The sequence below is a fragment of the Helianthus annuus genome, chromosome 16 (genome assembly GCF_002127325.2).
Source record: "Helianthus annuus cultivar XRQ/B chromosome 16, HanXRQr2.0-SUNRISE, whole genome shotgun sequence".
Taxonomy (NCBI): domain Eukaryota; kingdom Viridiplantae; phylum Streptophyta; class Magnoliopsida; order Asterales; family Asteraceae; genus Helianthus; species Helianthus annuus.
In genome coordinates, this window is record NC_035448.2 from 98,421,743 (window position 1) to 98,436,551 (window position 14,809).

The 14,809-nt window shown below is 35.4% G+C and overlaps 2 protein-coding genes across 3 annotated transcripts; one reads left to right on the forward strand and one right to left on the reverse strand.

Annotated features, from left to right (window-relative positions):
* Positions 1-4,607: 4,607 nt before the first annotated feature.
* Positions 4,608-8,031, forward strand: LOC110915832 (UDP-N-acetylglucosamine transporter UGNT1). Its single transcript, XM_022160576.2, has 10 exons — positions 4,608-4,879; positions 5,873-5,949; positions 6,159-6,308; positions 6,402-6,535; positions 6,714-6,844; positions 6,927-6,971; positions 7,040-7,137; positions 7,241-7,348; positions 7,513-7,569; positions 7,653-8,031. Exons 1-10 carry the CDS (start codon positions 4,732-4,734, stop codon positions 7,725-7,727), a joined length of 1,023 nt encoding a protein of 340 aa, XP_022016268.1. The 5' UTR covers positions 4,608-4,731; the 3' UTR covers positions 7,728-8,031.
* A 447-nt stretch (positions 8,032-8,478) lies between these two features.
* Positions 8,479-12,043, reverse strand: LOC110915879. Of its 2 annotated transcripts, XM_022160623.2 has the most exons (6): positions 11,551-12,036; positions 10,485-10,584; positions 10,058-10,157; positions 9,245-9,333; positions 8,849-9,072; positions 8,479-8,757 (listed from the first exon to the last, which is right to left on the reverse strand). In XM_022160623.2, exons 1-5 carry the CDS (start codon positions 11,792-11,794, stop codon positions 8,880-8,882), a joined length of 726 nt encoding a protein of 241 aa, XP_022016315.1. In that variant the 5' UTR covers positions 11,795-12,036; the 3' UTR covers positions 8,479-8,757; positions 8,849-8,879. The 2 variants fall into 2 exon arrangements, with proteins under 2 accessions (XP_022016315.1, XP_022016314.1); XM_022160622.2 differs by having other exon boundaries at positions 8,479-9,072; positions 11,551-12,043.
* Between the last annotated feature and the right edge of the window lie 2,766 nt (positions 12,044-14,809).

Below are 14,809 nucleotides of genomic sequence, written 5' to 3' on the forward strand. Positions count from 1 at the left end.
CTTTCTCCTAGCATCCTCAATAAGTCCCGCAAGCTTGGATGTCAAACTGTTGAACATGTTTCCTATTTATTTTGGATCCCCTGTGGATTAATTCCGACTATTGTGATACTTGATATTACAATTTATTAAAGTTGAAATATATCTATCTTTTGGTTCCGCTGTGCATTTAAATATTGTGTTGTTTGACTGTAATGTTACCAACTACGTCACGATACTCCCCCCCCCCACCGGGCCCACCGGTGAAACGTGTGAAAAATCGAGGTGTGACAGCATTACTCCTATAGCGCTATACATGTTAAGGGTAGGCTCGTACGAAGTTAATGACAAGTTCAACACAAAACATACAAACCCAGATCAAAGTATCAAGTATAACGTATGCATGCATGTATTGGATTCTTCTTGTATTTTGTATAAAAGTCTAAGTGTAATATTATAAGATAACATATTGCACCCAAAGTGTAAAAATGAAAAAGGGTGTTCGAGTATACTCGCAGTTTTGCTAATTCTTCGTTAGAAATCCTTTGAGCGTAGTTTTGGCAGGAGTAGGTGGACGTAGTACAGGAACACCGAGGTTATTCTACCCCACGAGCAAAGGGATGGTGGAATTAGTACAGGAACACCGAGGTTACCCTACAGGGCAAACGAAGGTGTGAGTTGGAGTTGTGGATTTAAGTTACGTAATTAAAGTACTTAGTATAATGTGAATATAATAAGAGAAAATAAACAGAAAAATGTATTCTGTTCGTGCACTTGTCCTGACACTGAATTTTCTGTGGTTTTACGGGTCCAAGCTTGCCCGACAGAATCAGTTACAAGGAACACGAAATCAGAATAACGGAAACGGAAATACGGACAGTTCGTACGAGTGGGTCTGGAACGAATGTGCCATTCGTATGAAAGGGACTGTTGTCAGACAGAATCTCGTTTTGAACGTTTTAACTATTAATCAATTAAGTCCGTGGTTTCTGTTAAGTTACTTAGTTATAATAGTAGTATATTATCAGTCCAGTATGTTCACAAGATTCATAGAAGTCATGCATGGAGGTTTTAACCTCGTTATTGATCACCAAAGCACAAATCAGTTAACTTAGTTAACTGACCGGTTGGTCATGATTACAGAAGGAAATAACAGAATGTAAAGTTTACTAAACAACCATACAATGTACAACCCAGGTGTGCCAACACGACATGGATAGGTAATCCTAAGTGTCGGAGGTTGTACGGGGTTTACTTGTTCTAGGTCTAGGAAGTTGTTTGGGTATTCGCTTTACGAGTTTAAGTGAGGTGGGGGTTCTAGGTTGGAAACCAAGGTTCCTATAGAACACACACTGATGTTCCAGAATTAACTATATGAAAAATAGCAATCTGGACAATCATTCAACACTTGAAAATCGTCGGAACTATTTGAACTGATACATTCGTACGAACGGGGTGTCACATTCGTACGAATGGGGATGTCCCTTTCGGACAAATGCGCCTACCATTCGGACGGATGTGGTTGTTTCTTAGGTAAATCATTTCGGTTTTGTTTGAACTAATCACCTACTTAAACTGAATTGGTTAAATCTTGAATCCACAGCTATTTACTCAGCGTGTGAGCTCGACAAACCTCAGATCCAGTTAAGTTCGAATTCAGAAAGTTTGTAAAAAGGTTTTTGAAAAGATCTAACTTCATTTTCAGCTTGGTCCTCAACAATTTGAGATTTTTTATCAGATGGCCCAAGCGAATCCGAGAAACCAGATGAAAGGTGAAGAAAATCTATGTAAAATTTGTAAAAATCAGAAGAAAGTAGTAGAATTAGATGAAGAACAGAAGTTTCGAGCTCAATACTCACTTAGTAGTGACTAGATAAGCTCCAAATGATTCTGCGCAATGTTGGTTTGAGAGAGAAATTCGAGTGTTGAAGGTTTGGAAATGAAGAAATGGCCTTGTATTTATAGGCTGGAATGGCAGTTTGGTGCGGATGGGCTTTAAGGGCGGATGGGCTACTTCGGACGAACTGGGCATGCCCATTCACACGAATGTGCCAGACCCGAAAGTCCAAATGTTGAATTTTGTATAATTTGACGGTTTCAAGCATTTTAAGCGAATAGGTGCGATATATAAGTGTTGTGCATAAATAAAAGAATGTATAAATGTATTTTGCATATATAATAAGTATGAATATGCATGAATTTGCATGTAAGGAGGTATCAAGTATGTATGCAACATGAATAATCGTCAAGTATTTATGTATATTGCATAACACAAGTATATAAAAGGTGAAATTCTCATTATGATTCAAGCCTCAGGTTACAACGTATGAAATAAAATACGAATACAAAGGATTACAAGTTTCCATAAATGGAAAGTACATAGAACTTGCTAAATAAGGAAAGTTATAAAAAGCGAGACGTTACATCCGATCACTCCCTCAATGTAAGAACCTCCTAATTAATTCGAGAATCTGACTAGTCACCAACTTGGAAGAGGGACCAAGAAGACTAATCTTCTCTACTCTAACCGGCATGTGATAAAGGCTCGATCTTCAACTAGTTGCCAAATGAACAACTAACTTCATCACGTCAACACTTGATCAAAGCTCAAACAAACTCGACGAAACTCAGTCACACACCAGCTCTAAATTGTATCATGTTTCAAATTTTTCTTCACCGGCAAGATTAAACCACATTTAATCTCAAGATTATAAACACGAATTTGTTTCACTGTTGCACCACGAGCTTTTAGAAATTTACAAAGAAAATAGGATATTTTAAATATTTACTCCCCCTCTTTCTTTGTAAACTTTCAAAGTCCAAACCACTTCTACTTTGTTTCTCCTCGAATGCCCGATAAATGTCCCAACTTGTCCCAAAACTCTAGTACGGACCAAATCCGAATACCGAGAAACAACTAACCGAATTTAACTAAAAAATTCCGATTATAACTCTTAAATTCCGAATTTAACTAATAAATTCGGACATTTTTTAGTCCGAATTTAATCCATACATTCGGAATTTAACATTAATTCCGAGTTTAACTAACAAATTCAGACCCATTTTTTTTGCTCCCCAAGTCCGAATTTAACCTATTTACTCTGAATTTAACATTTGTTTTCCGAACTTGACTTATATAATCCGAATATAACCCATATATTCGGACAGGAGACAACCTCAGACAAGGATCAGTATACACAAATTCAGACCATATATATTCCCACAAATCGGGACACAATTAGCATTCAAATTCGGACCTCACAAATTCATACAAGAGTAAACTCGGACAACTTTTTGGTGTGTCCTAAATTCGAAACCTCTTTCGGATTATCTACTAATACGTGACTTCACATAAAGGTCACAGATAAACATGGAAGATACAAACTCGGAAGGAATAAATTCAAAACTTTTAACAACTTACAGAAATCCGGACATAGCCAAAATGGATCAAAAACCCAGATCGAACAAAACCCAACATTTATTCTCCAAAAACAGCTTGAATTTCTTCATATCTGAACCAAAATCACCCAAATTTCTTCAGGTTTTCTGCAGAAAATTCACGTCTTCATGATGTTTGGCAAAAATAAACATCAAATCAAAAGCAATGGTGATTCGGAATGCGGTTAGACCATTCCGAATCGGTAACCATGCTCTGATACCACCTGAAAGTCCCTGGGACCCCCTGGATCATTGACGCACAACCTCCGTTGCATTTGATTCAAGATATGAAACATCAAAACATAAAAGATAGAAAGATGTAGAAGATGAATCTCTTTATTATTGAAACAATCATCACAGATTTACAAACCGAAAGCATATACATCATTTTCGCCAACCTGGTTTAGGTCACACATACCTAAACCAGGACTTTCTCTCTCTAGACACACAGTCTCTCTCTAAGGTGTGGACCAACCTTTCAACGATTACCCTAATCTAACCTACTTAACACATATATATATAGGCTAGATAGGGACTAAACCTGGACAAACATATTGTCCGGGATACAACAAACTAGGACAGACCTACACACATACTTGTTCATTTTAAACTAACAAACTCTGCCAACATACCAAGTCCGAATATAACATATGAATTCGGACATTACACTATCCACACCTAACAAACTCGGACAACAAACCTAGTTCGAATTTAACTGATAAATTCAGACAAGGTATCTTACTTGGACCTTTGATTCTTTGACTTGGACCTTTGACTTCTTTGACCAAAACTGATAAAGCATAGTTACCCAGCAGGAACTACACTTACAAAAAGGTAAAATAACGCTGTAACATTTTCCTAATTATTTTACTTGTATGGTAATTATCAAAATTAACCCACAAGATCATTTGTAAAGTAATTGTGTTACCTTACAAGATCAAAATTATCCTACAACATCAAAACTATCCTTCAATATCATTTTACAAAATTACCCTATAAAATCATTTGTAGAATAATTTTAATAATTACCTATAAGTAAAATAATTATAAAAATGTTACCACGGTTTTCTTAGTTTTTTTAATTTTTGTAAGATAAAATACTTTGTATGTTATTCTATGAATAATAAATTTGACAATTAAAAACCTATAGTTGACCTTTCAACTAGATCTCTAGTTGAACCAAATACCACTAAGGAGATAAAACTGAAAAATAAGAATGTAAACAAGACCAAAACATACGACACATCTCAACGGTCTACCAAAACACCGTCGATTCCTCAGATGAGATTTTCATAATCCGATAATTCATTTGCGGTTATGACGCCATCAACCGACCGTATGAGCTTACCGGTCTCCGATCCTCCTCCGCCACCGCCTAGAGGCGGCGCCGAACAGAGGGTGTTTAAAGGATCCACCATGACGCCTCGCGGTGCTTACGCCGCCGTCTCTTACATGTCTTGCGCTGGTATACGTTCATAAATTTCTCTCTATTTTGTATGTTGTTGTTAAAAAGATAGAATCGGTTTTGATTGTAAGATCGGAATTTGGGATAATTGGATTGTTGATTGATGAAATGATGACAAAATTAATTTTAGGGTTTTTAAGGAATTAGAGTATGCAGGTTTAATTGACATTTGGTATGGCTTGTTGACATTATTATGCATAGAATTATGGTTTATGAAGATGTGCTTAAGAACTTTTAATTAGTGTTTGGTTTTTTTGTTGTTAATTGTTATGAAAGCCAATTTTTTTTCATTTTTATACAGTTATAGGCAGTTGACATATGAGTCATGGCTGTTTAGTTAGTTAGACCAAGCGTAGTGGTAAGGGTGAATAATGCCCCCACCCTTGGGCGTTTTCCGTCATGTGGCAGTACAGTCAGTAAGGGGCATTATTGGGTGTTTTTTCTAAAATGGGTGTAGTGGGGATGTGGACATTATGTTAAAAGGGTGTAAAGAATTAAATAAAAATAAAAAAACAACAAAAAAAAGCTATTGGACTAAAAAAAGGAAGATTAAATATTATTGGCCAACTCAAAATGTTCAAAGCGTGATTTGAATCACGCGAAAACAAAAAAACAAGCCAAACACGCCCAGGGGGGTGGATCCCCGGCGTGATTTAGCGTTTTCGGGCACAAAAAACGCCCCAAATGGAGCCACTACGGGTGGTTTTAGCAAATGAGACTGTATAGGGGTGGTTTATTTTGAACCCAATAATATGTTGAGAACTGCGAGAGTAGTGCTTGTACATAGTGCGTAACAGATAATCAAAGTAGTGGGAGAGAGAAAGTGTGGTTGTTATGTAACTGTCTTATGTATCACATAATGCAATATGTTCAAGTGTATATCTTGCAGTTCTCAACATATTATTGGCTCTGAAATGAACAGCCCACTCCATGTTATTCAACATGGCACGTTAGTTCGATATGCAATTAACTAGAATAAATTTGATTTTTCAGTGATGCTGGTGTTGTTCAACAAAGCGGCTCTTTCATCCTATAGTTTTCCATCTGCGAACGTCATAACATTATTTCAGGTATAAAAAATATCTACTTTATGTACATTACTTGGTGCATAACTGTTTCAACTTCGAGCTTCTTTTCATGCCTGCTTAACATGTCAATGTGATGTTGATTTTCCATCTGTTTTCATGAGGACCATCGCCTTTGACTTGCTTATTGTTTTAGATCACGCCTTTGACTTGATTTTCCACAGTCAACAATTGATGTCTTCCTTTTTGTGCAGATGATATGCTCATGTTGTTTTCTTTACGTTCTACGCCGTTGGAAACTCATATCTTTTAGTTCGGGTGATGCTGATAATTCAACAAGATTCGTGTCATTGCAGACGTTAATTCACACCTCACCTCTTGCTCTCACTTATTTGCTGTACATGGTATGTTGTGCCACAGAGCTCGACTTTTATACGGATATTTTTATTTGTATTTAAGCATGTCATGTAACTACTTTTCTTATTTGTTATTGAAAGTTAGCCACTATGGAGTCTGTACGAGGAGTAAACGTTCCCATGTACACCACCCTTAGGCGGACCACAGTGGTATTTACAATGTTTGTGGAGTTTATCTTGGTCGGTCAAAGATATAGCCGTCCTGTAATCGGAAGGTAATCATTTTTATTTCATTTGTGTACAATAAGTACTATGCATGTAAAGTAATTTATGTTATTTTTCAATGATGGGATTTTTTTGTAGCATATACGGGTGCGATTTGTTCTTTTTCACTTTTGTACGATATATAGCATAATTTAACTTGTACATTAACTCAACTTAAGGTTTTATCAGTGTAGCCTTGATCGTATTTGGTGCTTTTGTTGCTGGATCACGGGACTTGTCATTTGACGCGTATGGCTATTCTATTGTCTTTTTATCAAATATCACTACCGCAATATATCTTGCAACGATATCTCGTATTGGTAACTTCGCTTTCTTTGAAAATTCATTGAGCATCCTCATGTGATATTTTCCATCACTAAATACATTGTGTTTGTTTCGTAGGAAAATCAAGTGGTCTCAACAGCTTTGGCCTCATGTGGTGCAATGGTGAGTTAACAGAATTCAAAAATCATGATGACGTGGTTTTATTAACCAAGCGATTGTATCGTATGTAGGTATTCTGTGTGGACCGGTCCTGCTCTTTTGGACATTCATACGCGGTGATCTACGGATGACTATGAACTTCCCATATCTTTTTGCTCCAGGATTTCTGGTAAAATACCCGCCAGGGGGGGGGGGTATCTTTTACTTGTTCTATAATGTTGTAACACTAGTATACTTTCAAGATATGAATTCAATGTTTGTTTGATGGGCAGATTGTATTGCTTCTGTCCTGCATGCTTGCTTTTCTCTTGAACTACTCTATCTTCCTGAACACAACTCTGAATTCAGCAGTCACGCAGACCATCTGCGGTAATTTGAAGGTTTGTTCCCTGTTCCATTTGAATTGATATAATATGATTTAAAGAATTTTCATTCTCACTTTAAAGCGGAAAGATGCAGATTTGACGTGTTTGACTGAGTATTAAATAAAAGAAATTCAAGCTTAACGTATTTTGTGATGTTTTTTATTATCACGTTGGTGCAGGATATATTTACCATTGCGTTAGGGTGGATGTTTTTCGGCGGGCTCCCATTCGATCTTGTGAGTTTTACAAATTCAAGTTTTGGCTTCCCTGTTTTTGTGCGTTTCATTTCATTATTTCTAAAACCGACCTGTGTTTGCAGTTAAACGTTATTGGGCAAATTCTCGGATTTGTTGGATCGGGTTTATACGCATACTTTAAACTCTTTGGGAAGTGAACATAAATGCCTTCATTATCCGGATACATTACTCAGCTGCTGCCTTCAAAGGGGTACACAGAGACATGACCTCGAGTAGGTAAAAATGACAATACATTTTCAGAAAATTTTAAACTTGATTCATCAAGTGTAAATTAATGATTTGATTTTAGAAGGCAGGCTAGATTGAGCCCTTAATTAAACTTGAGGTTTTTAGTTGGGTTGGCCGGTTAAGTTGGAGGTTAATTTTGTCCTTTGGTTATGTATACTATAATAGTTTTTGTTTGTTAAGGAAATATTATCAAGTGTGTCATGTTATTAATAATACATCCAAGAAACAAGAAATTAAGGGGCTGTTTGGCAACATCTGAATGGTTAAGTGTTGAACCAGTAAGAGAAGAGTTCTGAACCATTAAGTGCTGAATCAGTAAGAGGTCTGAACCATTAAGAGCCTGTATAATGTTTAACCATTCAGAGGCAAATTTCTGACCAATTTAGATTAGAGTTCTTATCCATTCAGACTCTGTATAAATTTTAACCATTCAGACATCTACTTATGAAACAAACAGTCTGAACCAGTAAGAGGTCTGAACCATTAAGAGCCTCATTAAGAGGTAAACAAACAGCCCCTAAAACTAAAGAAGCATCTGCACTATGTGGTGCGCAGTACTAGTGAACATAGGCTGATGGTGATGTGGTGCGGTGCAAGATGAGGGGATGTAGTCCCGAACGGTGAAGTAAGTAGGACCAACTTATTATAACAAACATCAAACAAGAAGAATGGTTGGTGTATATTATTAAAGATATATGACGAAATCTGCAGTTTTCAATATAAAAGGACGAAACGTGTAATTGTCTACGATACAAGATGATTACACTAAAAAACATGATTTCAGGCTTGGCTTCTTTATAAGTAGACCGAACAAAACCAATTTTTCTATACTCACAACCAAACCGATTCAGCCAGTAATGTGCTATCAGGTTCTTCAAGTGCGTCTAGCCGGTTATTTCATACTTCCATACCAATATCCAATCCTGTACCTTCATTCCTCTATCCAAACACAACACGCACGCCGAATGCTACTTTCTTAGGCCATGACTTTAACATGGGTTTTTATTACAAACAAGTTACTGTAATATACCTTTCCAAATTTCAGGACAATCTTGAGTGAGCTAGCAAAGCTCGACATAACTTGTACGATGACGTTTTTGAGTGCGGATTGAGAACAACCGTTTCCATAGGAGACCCCAGCTGCATTGACATGTGATATTTACAGTAATCGCTCTGCTTCTATCATTTGCCTTTAGTTGGTTTGGATTGTCATTGTCCCCTTCCTTTGTATGCACTTCTTTTTTGCTTGGTGACCTGTCAATAAACATGTTCACTTCCATGAGAAAACTTTGAAGCTAATATGAAAGCCAAACAAAAACATAGAGAACTTATGTTAGAAACACAAGGAAATTACTATTTTTTCTTATTAATCAATCAGGTCGACTTTGAAGCTAATATGAAGCTAAACAAAACATAGAGAACTTACATCTTTGATTCTTGCAAGTCGTGGTCACGCTTTTCAGGTCTTTCCTTTACGAGATTATAACTAATGGATGTATGTCGAACAAACTGAAGCTGGCATGTGAACAGAACACAATTTAACCTGACGCGTAGTGGATGAAAGGACGAATTTGCTATCTAAAACAATATCATATTTTAACTCTCTTAAAGGCCACTTACCCAGCATAAAAGGTGCTTACCTGATCTCACTAATTAGCAAGGTTTTTGTGGGATCCCGTGAGTTTTGTGGTAACGGTTCTCACAGTTTCCATAACAAAACAGAAAGAACATATCAGTATGTTATATCTGTTATCCGTCTTTCTAAAGGGCCTTCTAAAAATGAGCCGAAAATATACCATGTTGATATGTTCCATAGTTGTTAATAGCAATTAGCAACAAATAGCGACAAGGGACCTATATGTATATTATATATATAGCGATACACTAGAAAAAGAATTTTGAAAATTTTTATATGTATATTATATCAATATACCTTGGTATATATGCTATTTTACATGTATATTTAACAAAAACCTATAAATCCAGCTATTTTATAATTTATAGCTATATCTTATTACTATTTACATCCAAAAAAAACTGTCGCTATTCACGCTATTGATCGCTATGACCCAAATAGCGACACTTGGTCGCTTCGCTACATAGCGACACTTGGTCGCTTCGCTAAATGACATGTCCTTTTTACCGAATATATGTACAAAAATACATATTTATAATGCATACAGACAACGCAGAAGTTGGAAAAAAGAATTCGATATGATTAAAAGGGATGAAATGGTACCTGATCACCATCCTTGATCCCATTAACAGCAACAGTATCTTGGTCATTTAGAAGCTTTTGACCATTGAAAGATAAACAGAACTGCGCCCATACATGTGACCTTCATATATCATCAAAATTTCATCATCATAAACCAACTCTAGTTTGTATTAACAGTTGCATTTAAAATATAAAACTTATCGCTCATATCTCTTTGATTTCTTAAGTACATATGCATTTTAAGTTACGACCTAAAAAACATTTTTCATAAAGAAGTAAAATTATATGGGTCGACCCAAACCCTACATGTTTAGCTGAATGTGTTATCAGGTTCACCCGAAACTGACACAAACATGTTTAGTCTAAACGGAAACCTGCAAATTCTGTGTACATGTAAAATACATTCACATCCTAAATTTATCACCTACAGAATGAAGAATAAATTTACCAAGAAACCTTGCCAATTCCATTTTTGGGAAAATGATTAAAAGCATCCTCCACCCCCTGTTTGAGCTGTGCCACCGTAGGGTTCTTTACAACAGTTATATCTGCAAATCACCCAATATTCAATCAATTTTAAATAAACAAAGTTAGGGGCGTAGAGCCGAAGCCAAGCTCGAGGTTTAACTTTTACAGACAGCTCGAGCTTGTGAGTACTTTGAAAATCTTGGCTTGTTTATTATTTATTATTTAATTTATATATCCTTATAATTATTTTCATATATTTTTAAGAGCAAACCTTAATTTTTGTCCATGTGGTTTGCTGATTTTAACACTTTCAGTCCAATAGTTTAACAGTGGTGTGGACTGAAACTGTTAAAATCAGCAAACTAATGGACGATAAATGCAATTTTTAAACTATTGGACTGAGAGTGTTAAAATCAACAAACCACATGGATGAAAATTGAAGTTTACTCTATTTTTAATTATAATTTTATATATATGATAATATATATTATTAATATTCAGTTATTTATCATAATAATAATAATTTTATTTTTATATATAATAATTATTTAAAAAATATATTTAATATGTTAGATAAAAAATACGTAAAATATAGGTTCATTTAGGCTCACGACAATAAATATGAGTGAAGTAGGGCTTGTTTACTAAACAAACTTATTTTAGGCTAGAGTAGTCATTTACCCTTGCTGAAAAAATAAAATCATCCGATCAACGTACACATTTGGAATTATTTATGCTATACATCAGGGCTACAGGTGTGGTCATAACCCTTATCATCAGCGCCATATCACCCACTCCTAATCCGTAATCCAAAACCAGGGTAGGGTGTGACCATGACCCAAACTACTATCTCTTTTTTTTAATTTATTTTGTGAAAAGAAAAAAAATATTGAAAAAGGAGAGAAGGCATGGCTGGATGAGGGCCAACCATGGTGGATGATGAGGCAAGGAGGTGGTGTAGCAATCACTACGTGGCGATTGAAGACCCAACCCATGCCTCCCCACACGCACACACTTAACAGATTTACAAAGAGATGGAGGGTTACCAAATGAAGATCCATCTAATTTAAGAACAGTAAGTCTGATAGGCTCCAAAGGTAGTTTTCCGTAGGAAAAGCTCTTACGAGAGAGGGTTTCGATGAGCAACAACGGCGAAAAAGGACTTAGAGGTGATGATGAAGAAGTCGATGGTCGTGCATCGCTTATTTCAAAGGAACACTTATAATTAGCAGCATCCAAATTGTTGTGATATTCGTCGGAATCGGCCTTATCTTCCGTCAAAACTCGCATATTTGTTAAACTATGAGCAAGTTACCGGTGCTGGTGTTTATTATTCGATCAGAAGAAGACGCATCGTCAAAGGATGAATGAATTCTTTGCTTGAGAATTGGGGGTTTAGGGTTTTGCTTTATGATTTGGAAACCACTTTGTCCGAGAGAATCCTTTTGCGAACGATTGCTACACACTGGACAGATTAATTTTAATTATTTTTAGTATTTTGGCTTAATTATTCGAACCATACATGTTCTTTTACTCCAACCATAGTTTGGTTAATATGTTAATTACAAATAGCAGTATCATACAAAACATATGAAAGATATGAAAAGAAAAAAAAAAAACATGATATTTTTGTAATTATTTGTTCGTGGGGTAATTATCAAAATTACTCTATAAATGATCTTGTAAGGTAATTTTGATCTTGTAAAGTAATTTTGTTGATCTTGTAGGGTAATTTTGAAACTTACAGAGTAATTTTGATACACTTGTAAAGTAATTATGATACTCTACAAAATTACCCTAGAACATCAAAATTATCTTACAAGATTAAAATTGCCATACAAGATCATTTGTAGAGTAATTATGATACTCTACAAGATCAAAATTACCCTATAAGTACATTTTACATAATTACCCTACAAGATCAAAATTACCCTACAAAAACAATTTTTATAATTATCCTACAAGATCAAAATTACCCTACAAAAACAATTTTTATAATTACCCTACAAGATCAAAATTACCTACAAGATCATTTGTAGGGTAATTTTGATAATTACTCTACGAGTAAATAATTACGGAAATGTCACCGCGTTTTTTTTTTTTACCTTTTTCACCATATTCGTATGTTTTGTATGATGAGGGTATTTGTATTTGATCTTTTGTCTAAATTTCTAATACCAATCCATTCACTTTTAGCTTTTACATTTCTAAATTTTTGGGTAATAATATTGCATAAAAACTAAAATACTTAGAAATAAACTTGAAAATCTTAGAAGGGTATACCCAATACCTAACATGTATAGGTATAGGACTAAGTATGAAACACTAATACTATCAGATGATGAGACTAGGATTATCAATACTTAGGGGTAGGGGTGTTTAAAACCAGATATCCGAAATTTTCGGATACGGATACGGGATACCTGATTTCACTATTCGAATCCGTATCCGAATTTTCAGATATCCAAAATTCGGATATCCGATCGGATAGTGAATCAGATATCCGAATATCCATTAGTTATTTTATTTTTATTTTTTATTATTTGTTAATATTCCGAACCGGATAGTTTTGGGTATACGAATATAAATTTTCGGATATTTCGGATAGCTCCAAATATTTTTCAGATATTTCAGATATTTTTCGGATATTCGAATATCCGATAAAAGATAAAAATTAAATTTTCGGATCTCCGAAATATCCGAAAACTTTCAATCACTATCCGAATCCGAATCCTAAAATTCGGATATCCGAATTTTCGGATATTTCGGATTCGGGTATCGGATAATTTGGATTGGATTTTCGGATACGGATATTTTTGAACACCCCTACTTAGGGGCTGTTTGTTTCAGCTCTTAATGGTTCAGACCTCTTATTGGCTCAGCACTTAATGGTTCATACTGTTTTTTTCGCGAGTAGATGTGTGAATGGTTTAGACATTTGCAGATGTTTGCCTCTAAATGGTTAAGCATTATACTGAGTCTGAATGGTTAAGACCTCTTATCTGAATTGGTTAGACATTTGCCTTTGAACGATTAAGCATTATACTGGCTCTTAATGATTCAGACATATTACCGGTTTAGCACTTTCCCATTCAAAAGTTGTCAAACAGGCCCTTATTCTATTTCGTTTAGTTGTGTCCCAGATTTACCCATATTACTTTTTTTCACCGAAAATCAATGAGCCAAAAAGCGATGATCGGGAGATTGGGGATAGCATACAACGGTCATATAGCCATCAGTCAGCTCTTTTAATATTTAAAATCCAGACTTTTTAAATACAAATCAAATACAATCTCTACATCCAAAAAAAAAAAGTTTCTCAACCCATTCTCATTCTTTTCTCAAACAAATTTTTTAACCTTTCTCAAATGAGAAGGATATGTTAGACCAAAGAAAAAGAAATAGTATTGGCTACGGCTTAGTGAATGTTATCGAAGGCATGCCAACGCATGGAACCATATCATTTTGGAATGGAATCTTTAACCAATTTCGTCAACACTTAGGTGATACTGATCGCAAGTTTGTACTAACTCTTCAACGAAATGATAACTCTAATAAAGTTTGGGATTGAAACGTAAATCTATCTACTTATCTATAAAAGGAGAAGTAATGCTGACCTAAGAAAAGCTTAGGTGTCATCCTCTCAGCTATGCCAACTAGGATTTTCATACTTTATTATTACATCATAAATCATAAATCACTTTAAAACTTTGCCCTCTTCATTTGAATTTCAAATTCAAATTAGAAAATGAGCTCCATTATTACATCCTCCAAACTCTGACATTTCAAATTGACATACGACTTTCACTCTCTATATCCTTTCTCCCTCTCTCTCTCTCTCTCTCTCTCTCTCTCTCTCTCTCTCTCTGCGAATTAGGGCTTTTTTCTTCACAAATCCTTTGCAACCAAACGATGGATCGTGATGCTACTGTCGAGATCAACGCTCCTCACTCCATGGGAACAACAATCATCGGAGTATTGTGATGATTCACTTGCAACAAACAACTACAGTTTGGTCTTGAAAGTAACGCCAACAAATTCACTTGCAATCAGTTGAAATCGATGCATTTCTACTTCACAATCTGATATGATTCAGTTTATACACCTCCAGAGCTCAATTTCGGTAAAGTTTTTCTACATTTTTGATTTCGTATGCTTCAGTGTTCTATGATTGAGCTCGTACGGATGTTGATTGTTCTTGAATGATGAAATGAAGTATTGTGTTATTGATTCTTTATGTGTTTTTAGGTTACTTATGATCGAATGGGTTAGTTAGGGCTTGTAGTTTCTGTGGTTTTAGGTTTG

Coding starts and splice junctions, on each gene's coding strand:
- LOC110915879 (XM_022160622.2), bottom strand. CDS start 11,794: ATGCGAGTTTTGACGGAAGATAAGGCCGATTCCGACGAATATCACAAC. Junction 10,158..10,484: donor GGAATTGGCAAGGTTTCTTG/GTAAATTTATTC, acceptor TGATATATGAAG/GTCACATGTATGGGCGCAGT. Junction 9,073..9,244: donor GACTTGCAAGAATCAAAGAT/GTAAGTTCTCTA, acceptor GTTTATTGACAG/GTCACCAAGCAAAAAAGAAG.
- LOC110915832 (XM_022160576.2), top strand. CDS start 4,732: ATGACGCCATCAACCGACCGTATGAGCTTACCGGTCTCCGATCCTCCT. Junction 6,845..6,926: donor TGCAACGATATCTCGTATTG/GTAACTTCGCTT, acceptor TTTGTTTCGTAG/GAAAATCAAGTGGTCTCAAC. Junction 7,349..7,512: donor CCATCTGCGGTAATTTGAAG/GTTTGTTCCCTG, acceptor ACGTTGGTGCAG/GATATATTTACCATTGCGTT.